At 44.0% G+C, this 20,283-nt stretch overlaps 1 protein-coding gene across 1 annotated transcript in view; it reads left to right on the forward strand.

Moving 5' to 3' along the window:
* The first annotated feature begins 1,615 nt into the window (after window positions 1-1,615).
* Window positions 1,616-20,283, forward strand: part of ZFYVE26 (zinc finger FYVE-type containing 26) — a 71,347-nt gene continuing 52,679 nt past the window's right edge. Inside the window, exons 1-12 of the mRNA XM_074955503.1 lie at window positions 1,616-1,853; window positions 2,781-2,992; window positions 4,923-5,001; window positions 5,803-5,892; window positions 9,172-9,724; window positions 9,974-10,104; window positions 10,899-11,063; window positions 12,391-12,479; window positions 12,775-12,935; window positions 17,623-17,829; window positions 18,589-19,245; window positions 19,888-19,977. Of these exons, the coding sequence (XP_074811604.1) occupies window positions 2,799-2,992; window positions 4,923-5,001; window positions 5,803-5,892; window positions 9,172-9,724; window positions 9,974-10,104; window positions 10,899-11,063; window positions 12,391-12,479; window positions 12,775-12,935; window positions 17,623-17,829; window positions 18,589-19,245; window positions 19,888-19,977 (2,416 nt within the window). The 5' untranslated portion in view covers window positions 1,616-1,853; window positions 2,781-2,798. The remainder of the gene's footprint in view (window positions 1,854-2,780; window positions 2,993-4,922; window positions 5,002-5,802; window positions 5,893-9,171; window positions 9,725-9,973; window positions 10,105-10,898; window positions 11,064-12,390; window positions 12,480-12,774; window positions 12,936-17,622; window positions 17,830-18,588; window positions 19,246-19,887; window positions 19,978-20,283) is intronic.

Consider the following 20,283-nt stretch of genomic DNA (forward strand, 5'->3'; position numbering starts at 1 on the left):
AATGAGTCTATTCTACAGAATTAGCTAAAGGGCACATGATGTTTAGCTAATGCAGTAAAAGCTCGTGCATTTAACTCCAGAGGTCCCAGGTTTGATCCTGCCTGCCAACGGCCAGGGTCTGTAGGTGTTACACCTAATTATACTTTTACATTTTTTAAAACTTGCCAGAGTTCATGCTCCTTTCTATTTTCCTCAGTAGGATTTAAATTCCAATTTTTAAAAGATGCCTTTCTGCCTCTCGCCTCTTATAGTGCCTTATAGCCACTTATAGCTTCCCGCAGCTCCCATTGGCCGGGAATGGCGAACCACGGTCACTGGGAGCTGCGGGAGAGCATGCCTGCAGATGGTCAAGGTAAACAAAATGTCTCACAGCCCGCCAGCTGATTACCCTGATGGGCCTTGTGCCAAAGGTTGCCGGATCCCTGTATTATGTTTTATAATATGGAGAATACATTTAATTTGAGCCTCTATTATGGTGTTTTTTAAAAGTTTCCATGCAGCTTGCAAGGTGTTGTGACTGTACCCTTTAATTTGTTTAACTAGCTTCCCCATGTTTGTGTAGTTCCCCTTTCTGAAGTTAAATGCTACTGTGGTAGGTGTCTTTGATGTTTTCCCTCCCACAGGTATGTTACATTTAATTATATTATGGTTGCTATTACCAAGCTGTTTAGCTACAAGTTAAGACAACTACAATGTTAATAAAATAAATGATCAAATAAGCAAGCCCTCTCATACGTCCCAGCTTGTGTTTGGTTATGATGGAAGAAGCACACAACCGTGTCCTGGGGGAATGGCTGCAGATTGGTGCCCAAACAGAAGCCAGAAAAGACCCAGATCAGTGAGGTTGAGCCACAGGAAAGTCTTGCTGAGTCTCCGCTGCACCCTACGTGGTCATTTACAACCTTGGCTGCAAAAGGCTACCAAACGGCAATTTTTCAGTCATGTATTTTTCATCCATTCTGCCCTCTTGTGAGCGGGCCACGGAGGGGGTCAGCCAGCGGGCCGGCTCCAGAGCAAGCTACGGATAAGGCCCCATCCTGGGTGGTGGGGCCTTGGGAGCCCCCAGGCCCGGCAAGGTCTGAGGGGAAGGGCTCGCCGCACAGCAGCCCTCACAGGGGGAACTGCGGTACTGGGAAGCGGAAGGAGGGAGCGTGCGCCGGGCTCGCCTCAGGGCTGTTACCCTAGGCTAGGGCGGCTCCTGCGAGTAACAGTCAGCAGCACGTGACGCGATTCCCGCCTCTCCGGCCACAGGCTGAGCGGCTCAGTGGGCCGGAGAACGAGGGGCGGGGCTCAGGGGGCGGGTCGGTTGGTTCAGGAGAGGCTAGTTCTGGGGCACCCGGGGCGGGGCTACGTTGGCCGCTGGGTGGAGCCTGCGGGGTGGGCGGGTAACTGGACAGCGGGGGGTCCGGCTCGGGGACGGTGGGAGGAGCGGACCCTGCGTGGGGTTAGCTATATGCCATTGACATGTGGTTTCTTTGCCCACGTCAGTAATGGCGCCTGCGAGGCTTCAGTGCCTCTAAAGAAAGAAGGCACATTATTTACATATTCATCCTGGTTGACCAATAAGCGCTCGCCGTTTTGGGTGTGCCGGCTGTTGGGAAAGTCACCTGATTCGTCTTTCAAGATGGCCGCGGCACTAGGCTGCTCAGCTTGGGGAATGCAATCAGTGCGGACCGTCCCATAGCCCTTGAGTGCGCAGGGGGAGCCGGACCGATCCACCACCCCTGGGTGTTCCCTAGGAGCTGTGTGTTTAGCGCAGGGCAGCCCAGCCCAGCCCAGCCCATCCGACGCGGAGGGGTCGGGACCGCCGGTGCCTGCTGGGCGCTACGGGCCCTGATCTCCACTCATCCCAGGCAGGTCACCAGGCGGGCGCTGGGACTGGGCACGAGAGCCAGCCAGCCAGCGGGGGACGAGGGGGCTAGTGGGGAGATTTCTGGATGTGGGGGGAGGGCTGATGACCCAGGTCCTTGGTTCAGGGGTAGGACAGCAGAGGATGGGGAGCGCGGTGGGGAAAATCCACTGATGGGAGGGCTGACACGGTGTGTGGGGTGGGGGAAGGTAGCCTTGCGAAAGTGTTTGGTGAATCTCTGACCACGTCCTAATGTCTGTGTCATAAATATAAAGCACCATGTTGGGGGGTTTCTTGTACCTTTCTCTAAGCAGCTGCTGTTAAATCTGGATTCTAGATTAGGTGCACCCCTGGTCTGATCTGGTATGGCAATTCTTGTGCTACTTGTCACTTGTATTTTGAATGACTAGACCATGGAGACTAAACTCTCTCGTCTCCCTTAAGATGATCTCTCTAGATCATGACTGACTGAGAAACCTTGGCAGGTTAATATATAGGGGTGAGAAGTTCCCAGTTTGGAGAAAGCTTGAGATGGAACTGCTCATGCTGTAGCTGCTCTGTTTACTACGGTTGTCAAAATACCACATTTTACCTTCCCTACAGAAGTCAGAGTTCTTTGTTAGCACTATGCTCTCAATAAACAAACAAATTGATCCTTCCTGTTTCCTGAGAGTATTGACTCTAAGCAAGTATCAGTGCATGTTTCACAGGGATAATGTTTAAATCACCTACTTGAACAAATACTGTGGTATTGATCTTATCACTGGCTGGAAGTGCATTCCAAACTTTAAAACACTTAAACAGGTACAGATTGGTTTCTGATTCTAGATCTGTTCTGTTTCAGGTGCACTGAGGGAAGATTTGCTGTGACTTACCTCTGGATGGTTTTTCTTTTCTTCCTTTTTTTTTTTTTTTTCCTTCCTGTCTCCAGGAGTCCAGTCACAGTGGGATGATGCATCCATTTGGTAATGAGGAAGCAGCCTCTCTGGAACATCTTTTCTGGTTTTTTTGTAAATGTGTGCAGCAGGGAGACTGGGAGCTAGCACAGGCCTGTATTCCTCAGTTACATCAGTGGCAGGGGGATGGCTCTGAGAAAGTTACAGCTATTCTGCAGGCTCTAATAGCTTGTCCATCTCAGTTACGGTAAGTGCTGTGTGGGATTTTTGTCTAACTGGTGGAAATAGAACTGTGTTAAACAGGATGTATGTGATGCAATTGTCAGAAATTGAGGCTGATTCTTTATTCTTAACTATAATGGACCCCTAGAATCGGGGCCGGATTAATGCAGGGGCTTTAGGGGCTGCAGCCCTGGGCTAATGGGGGGGCGCCGGCTCAGCAGGGCTCAGGCAGGCTGCCTGCATGCTGTGGCTTCATGCCGCTCCCAGAAGCGACCACCTGCTTGCACGTCTCTGCGGCCCCTGGTGGGAACCAGCCAATGGGAGCTGTGGGGGTGACACTTGCTGGCCTAGACAGCGCACGGAGACAAGCTGTTCCCCTCTCCCCAGTGGCGTGCAGAGACGTGCCAGCACCCAGCCACTTCCGTGAGTAGCATGGGGCTATGGCAGGCAGGCAGGCAGGCAGCCTGCTTGAGCCGTGTTGCGCAACCGGCCAGGAGCTGCCTGTGGTAAGCGCTTCCCAGCCGGAGCCTGAACTTCACACCCGCTACTGCACCCCAACCCTCTTCTCCAGGTCAGAATCCCCACCTGCACCCAACTCCCTCCCAGACCTCGCATCCTCTCCTGCACCAAACTCCCTCCCAGAACCTGCACCCTTCACCCTCTTCTGCACCCCAACACTCTGCCCCAGCCTGGAGCTCACTCCTGCACCCAAACTCCCTACCAGGCCCTGCACCCCTTCCCAAGCCTGGAGCCCCCTCTTGCATCTAACTCCCTCCCAGAGCCCTCACCCTCTCCTGCATCCCAACACTCAGCCCCAGCCTGGAGTCCCTTCCTGCACCCAACTCCCTCTCAGAAAGAAACTAATATAGCAGCTGTTCTAAGGTAAGAAGTAGGCTATTTTGAATTAACTAAACTATACTGTACATGTTTTAAGACTGAAATGTAACCACAGAATGGCTTTATGTAAATTAAAAGGCAAGTTTAGTATAGCATTAGTAGCCTCGATGCCATAATTGTGATGATTTTGTTTTAAATTAGGAAAAAGACTTGTATACAGGGACCCCACAAAATATAATAGGTCCGGGCCTACAGGAGAGTTAATCCGTCCCTGCTTAGAATCCTTGAAGCAGAACATGCTTCCTTGCCAGTGTTTTTTCCTTCATGCATTCCATTATTACAGTTAACATTTGAGTGCTGACCTGCTCAGAGTTGCACTAATATATGTAGGGGACCCAGCCTCAGTCAGCTTACAACCATGTTCATATATGCAATAGAGAAAATGATGGTATAAGCACAAGATCATGCAGAAATCTAGCAAAGGTCAATTTTGAAAGACTTCACTGAAATAATGTGAGTTGGAGGAGAGGGAGTCTGTTTTAGAATTGTAATGGTGCTGACACGGAGTGCTTTTTGTTTAGAAGATGATCAACCTATTTATTTAAAATGTTGGCTTACTACTAAACACCTGAGATGATTAAAACTGAAAATTTTTAAAAATCTTATTTCTCACCACTTAAATTGTCTACTTTTCACATTTCTCAATTTGAATAGTGAAACAACCTTTAATTTCACTTGTTTTTTCTCTTGACTTCTCAAGCACTTGCATGAGGCTATTAAGGTTGGGTTTCTGACACTTCAGGGGAACTTAAAAAATTTCAACTTTTTGTAATTTTGAAAAAAGTATCAAATATTTCTTAAGTTTTGTATAACTTTTTGGTAATAATTTTTGAGTATCAACTACACAGACAGCATTCTGGGAATCATTTTTGTTTGGAGGAAAAAACACAAATTGGTGTTGCCAATAGACATGAGAAAAATAAATATATTATACTTGGTACTGGCAACACGGGTATACACTGGCTCTGTGGGGCAACTTTTCCTACTGTGAAGTGGGTAGAGATTTGTTTTGGTGCCTAGATGTTTGAAACTGATGGTATATGCTATTACCTCTGCAGGTGTGGACAGAATTACAGCCCTCAGAGACTTGCTTGGCTTTGGCTCCTTGTTCTCAAGAAATGGCTGGTGTGGGATCAGGTAAAGAAGTTTGTTCTAGTTGATCTCCAAATGGAAAATAATGTTTGTAAACAGAAAAATAATAAATTTTGAGGTTGCCTATTAAAATTTGAGACTTACTGCTATTAATAATTTCAACTGGTTCCTTAGACCATTTTCCATTAAACTTAGCAAGAAATTAAAATAAGTGTTTTGGGATTATTTTTTGAGGCCATGTGAGTTAGCTTTTTAGTGTGCATACTCAGTGTGAGATGTTCTTATGAATAGACAGCATGAGTTAGTAACTTACATTTCTATAGCCCCTTTTATCCCCAAAAGATGAAATAAACCAAGGATTGCACAATGCTTTACAAATGGCATACTTTCAGGGTATGTAGTTTACATATACAAAACTATGGGGAGGAGAGTGGTAGGCAGCTAGCACACTGCATGAGGGAGAAAGAAACAAGGCCTTCAAAAAGGGGAAGATTGGTCATGTGTTTCTTTCCTCACCTTTTTCATTCCTCTGACCCCATTGCCTAGGTTCATGAATTTTCATGATCTTTGAGGAAAGGTGACCCTATCCCAAAGGGGTTATGGGGAAGTGACAGTTGCTAGCTAAGTAGTTGGAAATAAAGAATGGAATCTGTTGGTGCAGGAACAGCCCCTAGATATCTTAGGATGGGAGAAAGGACTTTTAATCCCCAATAAAATAAATCTCTGAAGATGTCTGCCCTAAAATAGCAATTAAATAAGGTTTTGGGTTTTTTACCTGTAAACCTAAGATAGTGGCTCACATCTTCCCTATTCTTTTATCTTTTTTTCTTTTCCTGATAACTTCAGAAAATAATTCCAGCTGTTCTCCAAAGAGAAACTGAATTCTTACTCCTCTTAGAAGAACTGCAAAAGGATGTCTCAGATGAAGTCCTAAAGGTGAGCTGTGTGCCTGAAATATTGATCATTCTTAGGATGAAACTTAATGCTATGAGTTAACTTGACTGACCTTGTGTTTGAGACATTAATGTACCTTTGGTCTTCTCTGCATAAAATAAAGACAGTTGAATGTGAGGGCAGTTCAAGTTTACTCACTTTAGGTCAAGGATCTCAAACTGAAATCACCATGAGGGCCACATTACTGACACTTTTCATATAAAGATTCAAAAGCACACCCCTCCTGCTCCTGGCCCCGCCCCCCACTCCACCCCTTCCATGAGGCCCCGCCCCATTCCAACCCCTTCCCCAAAGTTCCCACCCCAACTCCGCCCCCTCCCTGTCCCTATTCCAACCCCTTCCCCAAATCCCCACCCCTGCTCCGCCTCTTCTCCGCCTCCTCCCCTGAGCGTGCAGCTCCCCACTCCCTCCTGGAAAGTGCAAAGCGCCTGGAGGTAGGCAGAGGAGCAGGGACGTGGCACACTGGGGGGGGCAGCGGGTGAGGGGAGCTTGGCGGCCGCAGGAAATAACTCAGGGGAGGGGTGGGAGGAGCTTGGCGGGCATGCGGCTCGCAGGCCACGTGTTTGAGACCCCTGCTCTAGGTAGTGAATTTGGCATATATAATGGTGATTCTGGCTATAGAGGGGATAATGTAGGCAGGTGCTGAGCAAGCTTCTCTCCATAGCCTTACTAACAATCCTGACTCCTGACCTCCAGCTGCCTCTGCTGTTGCGGTCATACATCCCCATATGCAACTGTCTGTGCACCTCAGTCCTCATGTCACTTCCTGCTACATCAGCCTTGGGGCTTCCCTGGACAGAGAGTACTATTCATATGGTAGCTTTCTGACTTGCAGAAATGGGCACTAGGTTAGAAGCATCACATCTTGACTTAATGTAGGATATGAATTTGGGCCTCAATAGAGGAAAGGCTAGTGTACGAACACAATGAATCACTGAACCTTCTTACTGGTAGGCTTTGAAATCCATAGTGACCAGAACGGCCCTTGTTTTTTAAATTGTTATTGTCCTCTACCATTCTGCTTCTTGTTCCAACTCAAAGTCAAGTTGAGGTTTGACTCCAGACAATGGAGCTGACACAGCTGTCTGGCCATGTTGGGGAAGGAGAGCTAATAATGGATGACATCAAGAAGGCTAAGGAGTTTAATGCCTATTTTGCTTCATCTTCACTAAAAAAGTTAATGGTGACCAGATACGCAACACAATTAATAACAACAAGGAGGAAGGAATGCAAGCCAAGGCATGGATCAGGATAATGAATATTTAGCTAAGTTAGATGTATTCAAGTCAGCAGGACCTGATGAAATTCATCCTGGGGTGCTTAAGGAACTAGCTGAAGCAATCTTGGAACCATTAGCAATTATCTTTGAAAATTGTTGGAGGAAAGGTGAGGTCCCAGGGGACTGGAGAAGAACAAATATAGTGCCTGTATTTAAAAAGAGGATCCAAGAGGACTTGTGGAATAATAGACCAGTCAGCCTAACTTTGATACCTAGAAAGATACTGGAGCAAATTATTAAATTTGTGGTTTTAAAAAGGTTGCTGCCAGAATTGGGGGATCTCAGTGGTGCAGTTCAAGAGGCTGCAGCCAGCTGCACAGTGATTGTTGTGGAGAACCCCTTCAGTAGGGCTGATGGGGAGGAAAGCTGCATGCCAGTTCTACAAAGGATGTAGCTGGTATGGTTTCACCATGGGACTCTGTCCTCTTATTTACCTATTTTGTACCCTTTCATCAGATCATAATGTCAGGCTGATAGATTGAAATCACACTGAAATGATTTGTCTCTGCTCGCTCCATCTCAATTGGGATTTCGTGTGTTGACGGTAGGTGTAAAGAGGTTAGGGTTTGTGAAAGCCCTTTAAATACAATAACAGTGGAATGTTGCAAACTTATCTCAAAGGCATTTGGGGAGCAGGAACTCTCTTCATAGTGCTCTTGGGGTCACAAATCCATACTTCCATTAGGTTTACTGACCCCAGCCTGAAAGAACTAATACGGTAGACCAGACTGGAGTAAAAGTGCCTTTACTAACAAGGCTTGACTGTAGGTTGCAATGGATACCAGTGCTCCTGTGTCTTGGGAGATCATTTTGTATGAAGTACAGAAATATGTCCACTGGGCCCAGGACACTGTTACTGTCTGTAATAATTCTCCAGTGCTCTATCTAGCTCATTTTCAATATCCCACACAGTGCAGGTTTCCATGACTTTACTTGTTAGATTGTTCCACAGTGTTCTAGACCTCAGACAGGAGGTTTCTTCTAATAATCAGCCTTTGCTCAGCTTCATCTAATTATCTCTAACTTTACCTCCTTACATTAGCCTAAACAATACTTCTTCCTTATTGGTATTAACCAGCTGCAAGTATTTGCTGAATGTAATTGTCTAGTCTATACTTCTGCTTTTCTCTTTGCACAATGCTAATTCTTTTGGTTTTGAAATTATGGAAGGTGGGGGAGGAAACCAATAGACACTTTGAAAGACGAATGAAGGAAAACCTGGATCTAGCTGCCAAAGTAACAAAATCAGTGGGACACTTTAATAAAAACTTGGGTTTTGTGAAGTACTTTTTTCATACAGTAGGAAGGTTTCCGTAATTAAAAACAAAAAATTCCAGTGTCAGTACTTTAAAAAAAAAAAATTCAAACAGCACCAGTGGTGGAAAGTAAAATAGGTTTTAAAAACTCTTTTGTTTTTAATAAACCAAATATTTGGATGGGGATTTGCCTTTCAAAGATTTTTAATTGTTGGCTGAATGTTTACTTTTGTAAGATTTTTAAAAAAGACTAGTTGCTAATGGTTAATAGGATCTGCAGTGATTCTAGTTAGGATGAAAATCATAAGGACTCTGTATCCTCATTTCATAAGCGGACCACCAGAAGGGGAACGGTAAGAAACTCCCTCAATAATGCAGTATTGTAGTTAGGAGCATTATGGGAGTTTTATACTTTAAACATCCAGATTTGGTCACTATTATAGACAGGGCACTGGACTAGGTGAGCGAGTATGCAGCATCTGAGCTTCTTGGGAGTCATAACCATTGATGGCGTGTGTTCGCAAAAAGTGCATTATTTTGGGATTGAAACTGAATGCCTGTAGTTCTGAATTCCTGTAGCAGAGTTGGTTGCCAAGGTAAATTAATGGTTCCAAGTGGATGTCTATTGAATCTTTAAATTTGTTGTATATCTGGTTATATTTTTTTTATTGTGTGAAAACCAAGTGGCATTCAGGCCCCCGATCGTATCTGTCTGTTTCCTCCCAGGAGCTGTTCGAAGCATTTGAATGTGTCCAGAGCAAGCATGAATCGGACAGAAAGAAAAGAGATGGCCGCACTTACAGATTCAGTGTGGAAGCAACCTCTGCTCTCCGGAAGCTTTTGTTGAGGGCTCCCCGGCGGGCACAAGCCCTGCTGGAGTTCCTGCAGGCAGAACCTGGCACACCCAGCTCTGCAGTCCAGCACAGCTGCTGTCTGCAGAATATCTACGTTGACTTTCTCCGTGACTCCTTAAAATCTCTGCAGAGGCTTCAGCGGTATCCCAAATCCTCAGGAGAATTGGATCAGAGTGAGACAGTAGATGCTATTTACAGTGCCCTTAGCGTGTTGCATTTTGAAGTGGAGCATCAGACTGGTGAGCTCCGACACTTGTGCAGGGAGCTGTTGGATGCTTGCTGGGCTGAAGGAAGCCCACTGAAGGAAGAGAGGCTACTGGGCTGCATACTGAGGAAGCAGAGCCATGCCTTGCTCAGTCTGTACAGCAACGTCTTCACAGAGAGGACAAGAGAGAAACTGCTGGGGCCAAAGTTGCCAGGAAAAGGTTTGTTTTGTTTTCTCATTAAAAGTTGGACCATTGAGACTTTGCAGGCAAGACAGGTTGGCGGGAGGAAGGGGTGGGAGTTTGGCCACATAGGGATTTTTTGTTATGGAGACTTAGTTATGGAGTCTGAATGTGGCTTTTGCTTAGTGATTCCCTAACTGTTCTACTGCTGTAAACCTTGCCCAGGGCCTGCTTCCTTCAGAGGTAGCTCTCTGTGTTTGAAAGTAATCCCATTTATGTGTCTCTCAGGTTCATCTGAGCAGTTGGAAACAGAGCGGGTAATGCTGGCTTTGTTCTCAGAGCCTGAAGAGGTTTATTCTTGGAAGACTGCCTACTTTTACTGCCTGAGCAGCAGCAGGCACTTTCTGGAGCAGATTCTGGTATGGCAATAAATATGATAGGGAGGGGAAAACCCAGTAGTGGATCAAGTTTGCACCAGGATTCCGGCATTAGAACATTTTACATTTGATTAGAGGTCTTCAGGTGTCCTGACTTTTGGTACCAAGAGATTAGCTAACTAGCAGTGGGTTTTTATTATCTGTTGACCCATCTGCAGTGTTTCATCTCTATGATTTAAGATATTGGCATGGAGGTCTCTGGAAGATTTAAACCAGTGTGGTCTGGTGGTTAGAACAGAGAACGTGGGAGATGGGACTCCTGTATTCTACTCCCAACCATGCCAGGGATTCCCACTGATTCACTGAGTAACCTTGGCAGCAACTTAACCTCTCTGTGATTCGAGTACCCCATATGTAAAATGGGGATAATGATGCTTCACAAAAGGGTTGTGGAGTTAAATGGATACTTGTGAAGCACTTGAGAGCCTGGGGTGAAAGGTGCTATTGGAGATAAAAGTGCACAAATAAAGACGTGTATTGAGGGCACAAGAATCCAGACAGATGAGCCAAGATTTATTCTGTTACTGGCTCAAAAACTCCACTAGTTTCTGCATAAAACCTATTTAAAATATGCAGAATTGGAGAGGGGGTGGATTGATTCTCTGGCTTCCACTTAGAGTGACTCCTTTTCTTTGTAGCCCAAATAAAGCCTGTAAAATCTGGGTTTGAGGAAGTTAAACTACTTTCTGAAACTACTATTGTGACAGTCCACCACCACCCTAGCAGGATTCTGCATTTTTAGAATAACAGATGCTTTCTTCCTTTTTGTTCTCTAGGTGACTGCATTAACACTATTAAAAAGGGAAGACTTCTCAGGCTTGAGCAGCTTACTGAGTCGAGAATTCAACCCCCTCAGCCGTCTTCTAGTATTGCTAGGGTGGACTCACTGTCACAGCTTAGAGTCAGCAAAAAACTTGTTGTATGCTCTTCACAAAACTCAGGCAAGTACGTGAGTGGAGAGCAGATTGAAATGGCTGAATGCTATGACTGACTGTTCAATTTGATTCCAGTCATTTTAAATTAGTTGCTTGGATTGTTAGAACAAGTCTCATTTTAGAGACTTCAGATTTGATTAACTGCATAAACTGAGATTCTGGACTTTTAAATGTCTTTCCAAATGGAAGATGTAAGGGTGAATCCTCTGGTTAGGATTTTCAACCTCTTTTTAAAAGATTTTATAAAAACAAACTTTTCCTTAAAACAAATAGTGTACAGGCAGCAGCATTGCAAGTTCGTCTTCACTACATCTTCATCAGTGTGCCTCCACTATGACCTGAATGGGGTCCTCGGGGCCATTCTCCAGGGCCCATTCAGTCCTTGACCTCAGAAACTCAATGCCAAATAGTGCCAGTGGTTTTGACTTTGTATTGTGGGTACTTATGCCCAGGAACTGCATTGAGACACTTAGTCCATTTCACATGTGCCACTGAACTTGTAGGCACTATTGATCTGAGTTGAGCGGTGCCATTCACTTAGTCCTGAATGCCCAAAATAAAATCCAAAGTAGTGTAAATGTCAGAGCTGAAACTAGAGCGTCCACTTTATTTTGGAATCTTCTTCCTTTTCTGGGTTAGCAGAGCTTTTAAACACTAAGCCTGTAGTTCCAATCCAAGCAGTATTGGTGAATGGTTGCCTTGGACAACTGATAATGGGATACTGAGCCTTTCACTTCTAGATCATTGATTGAACTCCATCCCAGGTCAATAATGTCTTAAGGGAGTTACCGTCTGATGCCTGGTCAGTGACCTGTATAAGATAGCACAGTCTCAGATCAGTGTTTAGTGGGCAGGCATCCATAGCAGAACATAGGCATATTGGAGGTGAGTCTGTAGGCAGCGTGTACTTCTAACCCATACAGTATCCATTCTGGGTATATAACTAGAGTGACAGCTTTGGAGATGTAAGTCCTGTAGTATCTTTCAGAAGCACTAGATTCTCTTTACAAATAAAATATTAAAAGCTACAGGGATGAGCTTACAGACTGGAAAAAATGACTGTCCAGTTTAGATTGCTTAACCTTAACAGGGCCCCTTCAAAACAAAATGTAGTTATCTATCCTCCATTTTGTTGCTTTAATGTGTAAATAAAGTAAAGGTGCAGAAATCTGCCCATCTAAATATGTTAAGATTCCTTTAGCCATTAAACATCACACATGTGAACCAAACTCTGATTTTGTGCTATTCTTGGTAAGGTAGAGGGATCTGGTGTAAATGTGATCTCTTCATTTTATGTTAGCTGAGGCTAATTTGCTCTGTCTCTCTCTAACAGGGTCTGTGCAATGACTCAGTATTAAAAGAGTTCTGTGATGGGCTGTGGGCTCAAGTGGAGGTTCTTGAATGGTGCACACAGCAAAACAGGTGAAACAGCCAGAAGCACTCTTTTTTTACAAACCATGTATTTTGACAGGCTCCCCACGTAGTCAGAATTACATATGTAGATGTTTAATATACAAATGCCAAGTATACAATATCTATGCCACGTCTCCATTAGTGGCCATAAGCTATAGAAACTTGATGCTTGTCTACGTTTTTATTTAATTTTTTTAAATTCGCAAGTTGAGTCAGTGTTAATACTGGAGGATCCTTGGTGTAGACAAGGTTCAGGTGGTGGACCCATTTTCACCATTTTGATTAGTCTTGCTTTGTCTTGTAGTATTACTATCCCAAAGAAGATTCTTTTGCAACACTTGTACAGTCTGGATTGCCACTCTGCACTCTACTCTCTTCATCACCTCACCAACCTTCTGGCCCTGAATGAAGAGGATGTCATTGAGCTTCTTCAGAAGGTTCCAGCCAGAGACCAGCAGACAAAGGGTAAATGAGTAGGAATGTCATTTAAAAGTATTCTTCTGCAGAGTCCACTCAGCATATACTTTTAAATTTCTCATCATGCTGATAGTACTCCCGTCTGGAAGGATCAGTGCATACAACTTGCACTTTGCAAATCATAAACATATCACTTAGCAGAACTTAAACCCAACTCCATAGGGTGTAGGAAAGTGATTCTCACCAATTTCCATTTTAAAGGAGAACTGTCTCCTATGAGAAAGTTATGAAACCCAGTTAGCTTGGTTTTTGTTTTTCCCCTGCATGCGGGAGCTGTGTGTGTCTGTGTATGGAATGGGTAATTTCAAGTTGAGTTGTTTAAATGAACCAACAATTTTCAATCAAAGAACTTGCAGTAATGCTGAATCTTTCTGATTTCTTTTGCTCTCTAAAAGGAAGCCAGTTCTTTATCTCCTACCACAAAGTGTCAAGATGGTGGCATCCTATTTTTTAACTTTGTGTGTGTGTGTGTTATGGCAGGGAGTTGGGGATCAATTAGTGCCCCTAATGAACAGAGGTTTATCTCTCTCACCTTCCGGCTCCCTGGTCCTGTTCAAATAAATGTCTGTGAAACAGAGCAGAGGTAAATGTTGGGCTGCAGTTGGTCATGAGATAGGCCTAGGAGGAAACCCAACCTGGGGCATTCTTCTGGGGTTCCCTTCCCCCCCCCCCTGCTTTTCTTTTTTCTTCTTTCAATTCTGTTGTAATTATCACACTCAGTCAGCAAGATCTTTTTTTTTTTCTTTCCCCCAAGGCCTGTTATTGAGACTTATTTTGCTGCTGTGCCATTACATTAACTTAGTGCATTACTCCTCTTTGAGTTAGATGTTTATTAGCATCTCTGTTATAATATAGGACTCCACCTTTAAATATCTGCTAATGAAATACTATCAGAGACCTCTCTGGGGTGGGAAGACTCAGGCCACTTAGATCTGCCTGAGTCATGCAGCTGCACAGAAGGATAATTCTAGCCCTGGTTTCACTTCTCTAAGATCACTTTTTAATTTACAGAACTAGTTAATGAAAATTAAGCCTTCCCTTTTCTTCCAGCTCAGGGGTGAATTAAGAGACTTGCATTTAAAAGGGGTGCTGTGACTGTGAATTCTTTTACAATTCAGCTTCCTGACAGAGTAAATTTAGATAACATATCCTGAAATTGAAAGAGTGGGGGGACGGGAAGTCTAAAAAAACTGAGTTTTCTACTCCGATGATGATGATTAGAAGGGTAATTTGGGTGGGCCCAAAAATAGCAGCACATACGAGGAAAAGGCTTCCACCCACCTTGCTTCCTTCCTGTGCATGCACCTGTCTGCTGCTGGCTTAGTTTAATTTTTGCTGCTGCTGTTACTGGTTAACACCCTCCTGGGGAAGAGCATGCTTCTGAGCTTCCCTCTCAGATCAGTGTATCAGGGTAATGTCTTTTTTAGTGCATGAGACAGTATAATTGACCATGAACAAAACAATGAAACTGACCAGACACAAAGTGCTGTCAAATGCACAGACTGGAGTATGGGTTATATGATACCTGGCTAAAACACCAGCAGCCACCTTTCCTAAACTATCATTCCTGCAGTTGTTACCACCTACAGAACTACAGTGGTGGGAAGTTTCAGGAAAAAAAGACTAGTCTAAACATAGCCCTATTAGCAGCTGTTGCACTTCTGCTTCCAATGTGGAAAGGACCCAAATAAAATGTTTCAGTTATAATGGTGTTCAGAGACACAGTGAGATGATGATTTATGTTCGAATAGTCTGGATGAAGACTTTTTCTGGAAACCCATGTGAGTCAAACTCTCTGCTCTAGTCTGTGTGGTTGTGTCTGCACTTACGCATTTCTGAAAATCTCCCACCATTATTTTAGCAAGAGAGGATGTATCGCTACAGACTGGAGACTGGTGTTTTCAACATTGCAATTAGGCCAGCAGCGGGTGTTTGTGTCTGCTGACTCAGGCTTATGTGGCTTGGGCTACGGGGGGGCTGTCTAATTGGGATGTAGACACTCAGGCTGGAGCCCAGGTTCTGGGACTCTCTCCCCCATTGTGGGGTTCTAGAGCCTGGGCTCCAGCCCAAGCTCGAACATCTACACCACAATTAGACAGCCCTACAGCCTGGGACCCATGAGCCCGAGTCAACAGACACAGGCCAACGGCGGGTATTTAGTTGCAGTGTAGACATACCCTTAGAGGACAGGATGGTAAAAACACCCGAGTACTGTCTACACTCCACCATTGCTACCACCAGTAGAACTGCAATGATGGATCTTAGGGTGTGCTTACACTGGCAGATTTGTTTTCTGTAAAACTCCTTAGTTTTATGGCATCATTCTCAGAAAAATCTGTGCTCGTGGTTTTCATGGAAACAATGTTTGAGCACTTTGATTAACATAGTTCAAACACTGTTCTAGCTATTGCAGTTCAGCTCCCAGTGTTTGGACAGGACCATAGGCATTATGTGACTCCAGTGTATTGCTTTTGAATAGTTCATGAATACCCACGCTGCACTACCAGCAGGCAGATGGGCTGGTCCAGTCCTTCTATAAAAAAAGTACTACTCTGTTGTACAGTAGTGGTCCCAAACACTACTGTAACATTGTTTTAAATGACAGGTTTCAGAGTAACAGCCGTGTTAGTCTGTATTCGCAAAAAGAAAAGGAGGACTTGTGGCACCTTAGAGACTAACACATTTATTTGAGCATAAGCTTTCGTGAGCTACAGCTCACTTCATCACGAAAGCTTATGCTCAAATAAATTGGTTAGTCTCTAAGGTGCCACAAGTACTCCTTTTCTTATTGTTTTAAATGGTAGTGTTTGGGAACCACTACTGTACTATAATATACTATCTATTAGAAACCAATACATTTATCTACATAGGGAGCATAAGTTGTACTGAAAGCAGAAATGCCATAATATGCTACTACCTGTGTGTTTTGTTCCCTGATGAGCTGGGGGTGACTTGTACACTGTATTCAGCTCTGCTGTTTTAATGTGATAAGAAGGGACCACATTTTTAGCATCTGACACCTTTTCTGCCTGCAAAACAAGCTGGGAAGGGTGGGGGAGACCTTTCAAGCTACTGGTATCTGTCATAAAGAAACCAAAAGGGCATAATTCCCTTATTTCCTTCAAATCCTTTACTGGTCACCTTTAATCATGCTTAATAGTCATGCTTAAGTGTTGTTCAAGTGAGGTAGCGCCCAAACTAGGTTTTAAAAGTTTGATCAGCCAGTTTGGCTGGAGTCAAACTATAATACAGCTAGGTTAATACAAATTCTTTAAAGCAGTTCATAAACTAGTTTGGCCACAATTGTGGCCAGTCTGCCCAAGGAAAATCTACCATGTTGCAGGACATGTTATAACATGCTAGCATTCAACCTGGTTAAAATAAGGTTTGGCCTTGCATTGTATATGCATCAACACAACTCAGTCCTATCTACACTGCAAGGCCAAACCATGTATTGAATGTGTTTAACTCTTCTGTGTTGTAACCACATCCAGCAACACAGACCTTTAGGCAATGTTTATACTAGGATAGATTTGCTTAAATTTCCCACTGTTGCCAAGTATGGATGTTGTTCTCTGTTCTTTGTCCCATATATTGTTAAATCATAATCTCATGGAGGAAGGCTGGGTGGAGGTCAGCTGTGGAAGGCCACCTGTATAAGAAGTGGCTGGAGGAGACTGACTGTGGGGTGCGCAGGGTCAAGGATGATGATCAGGTATAGGAAATGACAAGAAGAAAGGGCAGAGCCACTCATGGGAGAAAGAAACTAAGAGAGCATCAAGATGACTTGAATTATCAGAATGTAAGGAAGTGGCAGAAGATGAAATGGGAACCAAGCTATGCCAGGGTCTTGAAGATGTGTGATGTATAGATGTGAGAGAGAGGGAAAAAAAATCAATACAGAGTTTCAAAGAAAGCAGACAACATAGCTGGCATAGTAAACAAGGAAGATGATTTTGATAGCTGTATGTTGGAGGATATTGAGGGTTGTGATGCGGAACCTGGAGAAAACCAAGAGGAAGAGACTGCAGTAAGTGAAGCAAAAGATTAAAAAACCAAGGGTTTAGAAATAGAATTGGAGAGTAAGAGGCAGATTTGAGATGTAGAGAATTTAACAATAGTCAGGGTGGAATAGAGCGTAAAGCAGGTAGAGGAGTCTTAAAACACAAAGATTGGGAACCTGCATGACAGGAATTATGGTGGAATCGTCTATGGAATTGTCTAGTAAATAACTCTGATTTGAGGTATTTAATTCCGTGGAAGCATGTCTACAACTTGAAATATAAGAATTAAAGGGCACCTATCAATTTGAAAATCTTACTTCTGTCAGAACACTTTGACCCTACTGTAGTCACGAGTACCCCATAAGGAGACTATACCCAAGACAAGTCAATAGGGATGTGGGGCAAAATTACTTTTCCTTTTTTTAAATTGTATTGACTTTTGTGCAGTTGTTTTCACTGCCTTCAGCAGGAGGGAAACTAACTAACAAATTATACTGCGGAACACTTGCCCTCTTTATAAACATCCGTACAGGAAGGGCAGAAAAATCCCTACTTTCATTTTCTAAAAGGAATTCAGGATGGAGGGGAATTTGAAGACCTGTTAGAAACTAGAATTAGTCAGTGTCCCTCAAAATGTGTGAGAATTTACCCTCCTATGTTTCATTTTGCAGCGGTGCCGGTTCCCAGCCTCCTGAGTCAGCAACGCAACCTGGTGCTCTTCTGGGCATTTTGCGCCATGAAATACGCAATCTATGCACTGTGTGTGAATTCGCACCGTCATTCGAAGTGCAAGGACTGCATGCACAGCCTTCTCAGTGACCTCCCTGTGGACTCGACCCCTCTTAAAGACCCACCAGGAGATTGGCCTCCTTGCCTAGGTTTAGTAGCTTGTACATATCTAGTTGCTAGATTCTGTGGATTGTAATTCATTTTAATATTAAACTGTGAACATGTATACTTTCTTTATCCAAAGAGTTATTTTACTTACAAGCAAATTAAAGTTATTTACTTACAAGCAAATAAACCTCACAGCATCTATGTGAGGTAGATAAGTGTTACACATAATAGTAATAGATGTAGAAAGTAAGTTACTCACCTTTGTAAAGCACTCTAAAATCCTTAGATTAAAAACATTCTGTAAGTGGAAAATATTAGCATTAATGGGATATTTTAGCTGGGATTTTTTTAAAAGAGCTTGATATTTTTGTAGCTAACGTTGTGGTTACATAGTCTTTCTTAGTGGCCACAAGCTATAGAAATGTGCTAAAATGGAAGAAATCTGAGTTTGGGCATCAGGGCATAAGATGGTCACTGTTGGGGTCAGGGAGGACTAATTCCCTGCTCCCTCGTCGCACGTTTAGATGCTTTATCAGGAGAGAAATGTTCACCTCTGAACTGTTAGCGTTGGTCATAGCTGGAGGCAGGATATTGAGCTAGATGGACCAGTGCTCTGAACTGATATGGCAAAGATTCTTATAAAAGTCCATTGCCATCTTGTTCACTAATGGCTCTCTTGGTTCCCATTCTTGTAACTTTGAGCACCATTGTGGAATCAGAAATGGGGTAGGGGAGGAGGAAACAATTCCTGGAAAATGTTTTAAGTGTGTTTTTTATTTCTTTTTTTATAACACATACAGATTGTCCAGCTATTTTTCCTCAGTATCTTGCCAAGTGCCAGCAGTTCTTACGGCGTGTCCCTGCTCCTCTGCATCTGGAGCTTCTGGAGAACATCTTCTCCCTGCTTTTTGTCTCCTATAGTGACCTCTACACAGAGACTCCCCTGCTCGAGGACTATGCAGAAGAGGACGATATTGTGAAAAAGAGCTGTGGTGCTGGGAACTTGGATGGTAGTGCCAGCCGAGAGTCTTCCACCTCAGAAAGTCCACAGCACCCAGCAGAGCCTGAAAGGAAGGCAGAGAGACATCCTCAGGCCCCCCGGACAGTCTACCATGATACCCAAACTCTGCTTGGCTCAGAATTGAGTGGTGAGACCTGTGAATCCTCCAGGCTGAGCTATCTAGATCTGAAACATTTTGCCAGTGGTGTCAGTGGATTTTTAGTGGATGATCTGGCAGTGGATGCCTTCCTCAAGATGCTCCTCAACCACCTGCAAGAAATTCAAAGTTCTCTCCCATGGGATTCGAGTAATGTGCCCCATGAGGAGCTGGAGTTGGTGGAGTGCTTGAATTTCTCTGTGAATAGAGACGTCTTTGGGAGCAGAGTGCTGCAGTTCTCCAAATACCTCTCTGAAGCTCAATGGAGATACAAAGTAGTGATGAGTAACAGAAACACAGGTAAGATCCACTGGGATCTCAGTAGTGCCAGCTTGGTGATCCTTGAATTGAAAGATCTACAGCACGCGTGGGAGAGGAGCTCATTAATCTGGTGGGCTCGTGTACTGGTCTTTAGTGTAGCTTGCAATGACTGTTTTCTCCATTTCTTCTTTTGTCTGCTTCACAAAGCTGCTACATGATGTGGGATGGCTGGAAGATTCTCCTCTAGAGAGGCCCAGGGCTGGGAAAACAGTAGGTAGTGCAGGTCAGTTTTGAGGTGTAGTGCTAATGTCTTCTGGAGCTTGTGTGGGCTCAGACTTAGCAGAACATTCATGGAGCTGAAGTGTTGTGACCTTTTCTCCAACAAACCTGACTCCAGAGGGTGTATTAAATATTAGTTACTTTGAGCAGAGCCCGGGGCAGTAGCATACTGATAGGAATCCCAGAACCTTCCTTGACATCTGTGGACAGATGAGTCTGAACTTCTCACTAGGGCATTGCCCTGGACCACGCTGTTGCATGTTCATCCTTATTTGTACTAGGTGCCTAGTTTCTTGCTATATATCTGGTCATTTTTTTTGTCATGACCAGTTGCCAGCCAGTGCATTTATATGTGTATAATGACGACTCCTAAAGAAATCACTAACACTGCTACTCTTTCAGAAAATCAGCTTGCAGCCTCCAAGAGACACTACTCCTTAATCAGACGCTCCAGCTTGAGGAAGCGCCGTCAAACTCAAAGATGGAGGATGGGTGAGTTAAGAAATTGCCGTGGAGGCTGCATTGCAAGTGCATGTCATGTCATGTCACCTGGATAGGAAACTAATTGGTGGTGTCTTAAGATGTGTGGCTCACAGGACTGGAAATTGGCCTAGTACTCTATCTCCTCTAGCTCTCTAATCAGTATCCTCGATAAATACAATTGGTGTTCTGTGTGAAGTGTGGCTGGTCCTAGTCCAGTACCCATTGGTTAGATGTCATTATCCCAAAATCCACCTCATAATTAAAAGGAAACACACTTAAAACTGATGCATGAAAATAATTCTTCCTATACATATG

The sequence above is a fragment of the Natator depressus genome, chromosome 6 (genome assembly GCF_965152275.1).
Source record: "Natator depressus isolate rNatDep1 chromosome 6, rNatDep2.hap1, whole genome shotgun sequence".
Taxonomy (NCBI): Eukaryota; Metazoa; Chordata; order Testudines; family Cheloniidae; genus Natator; species Natator depressus.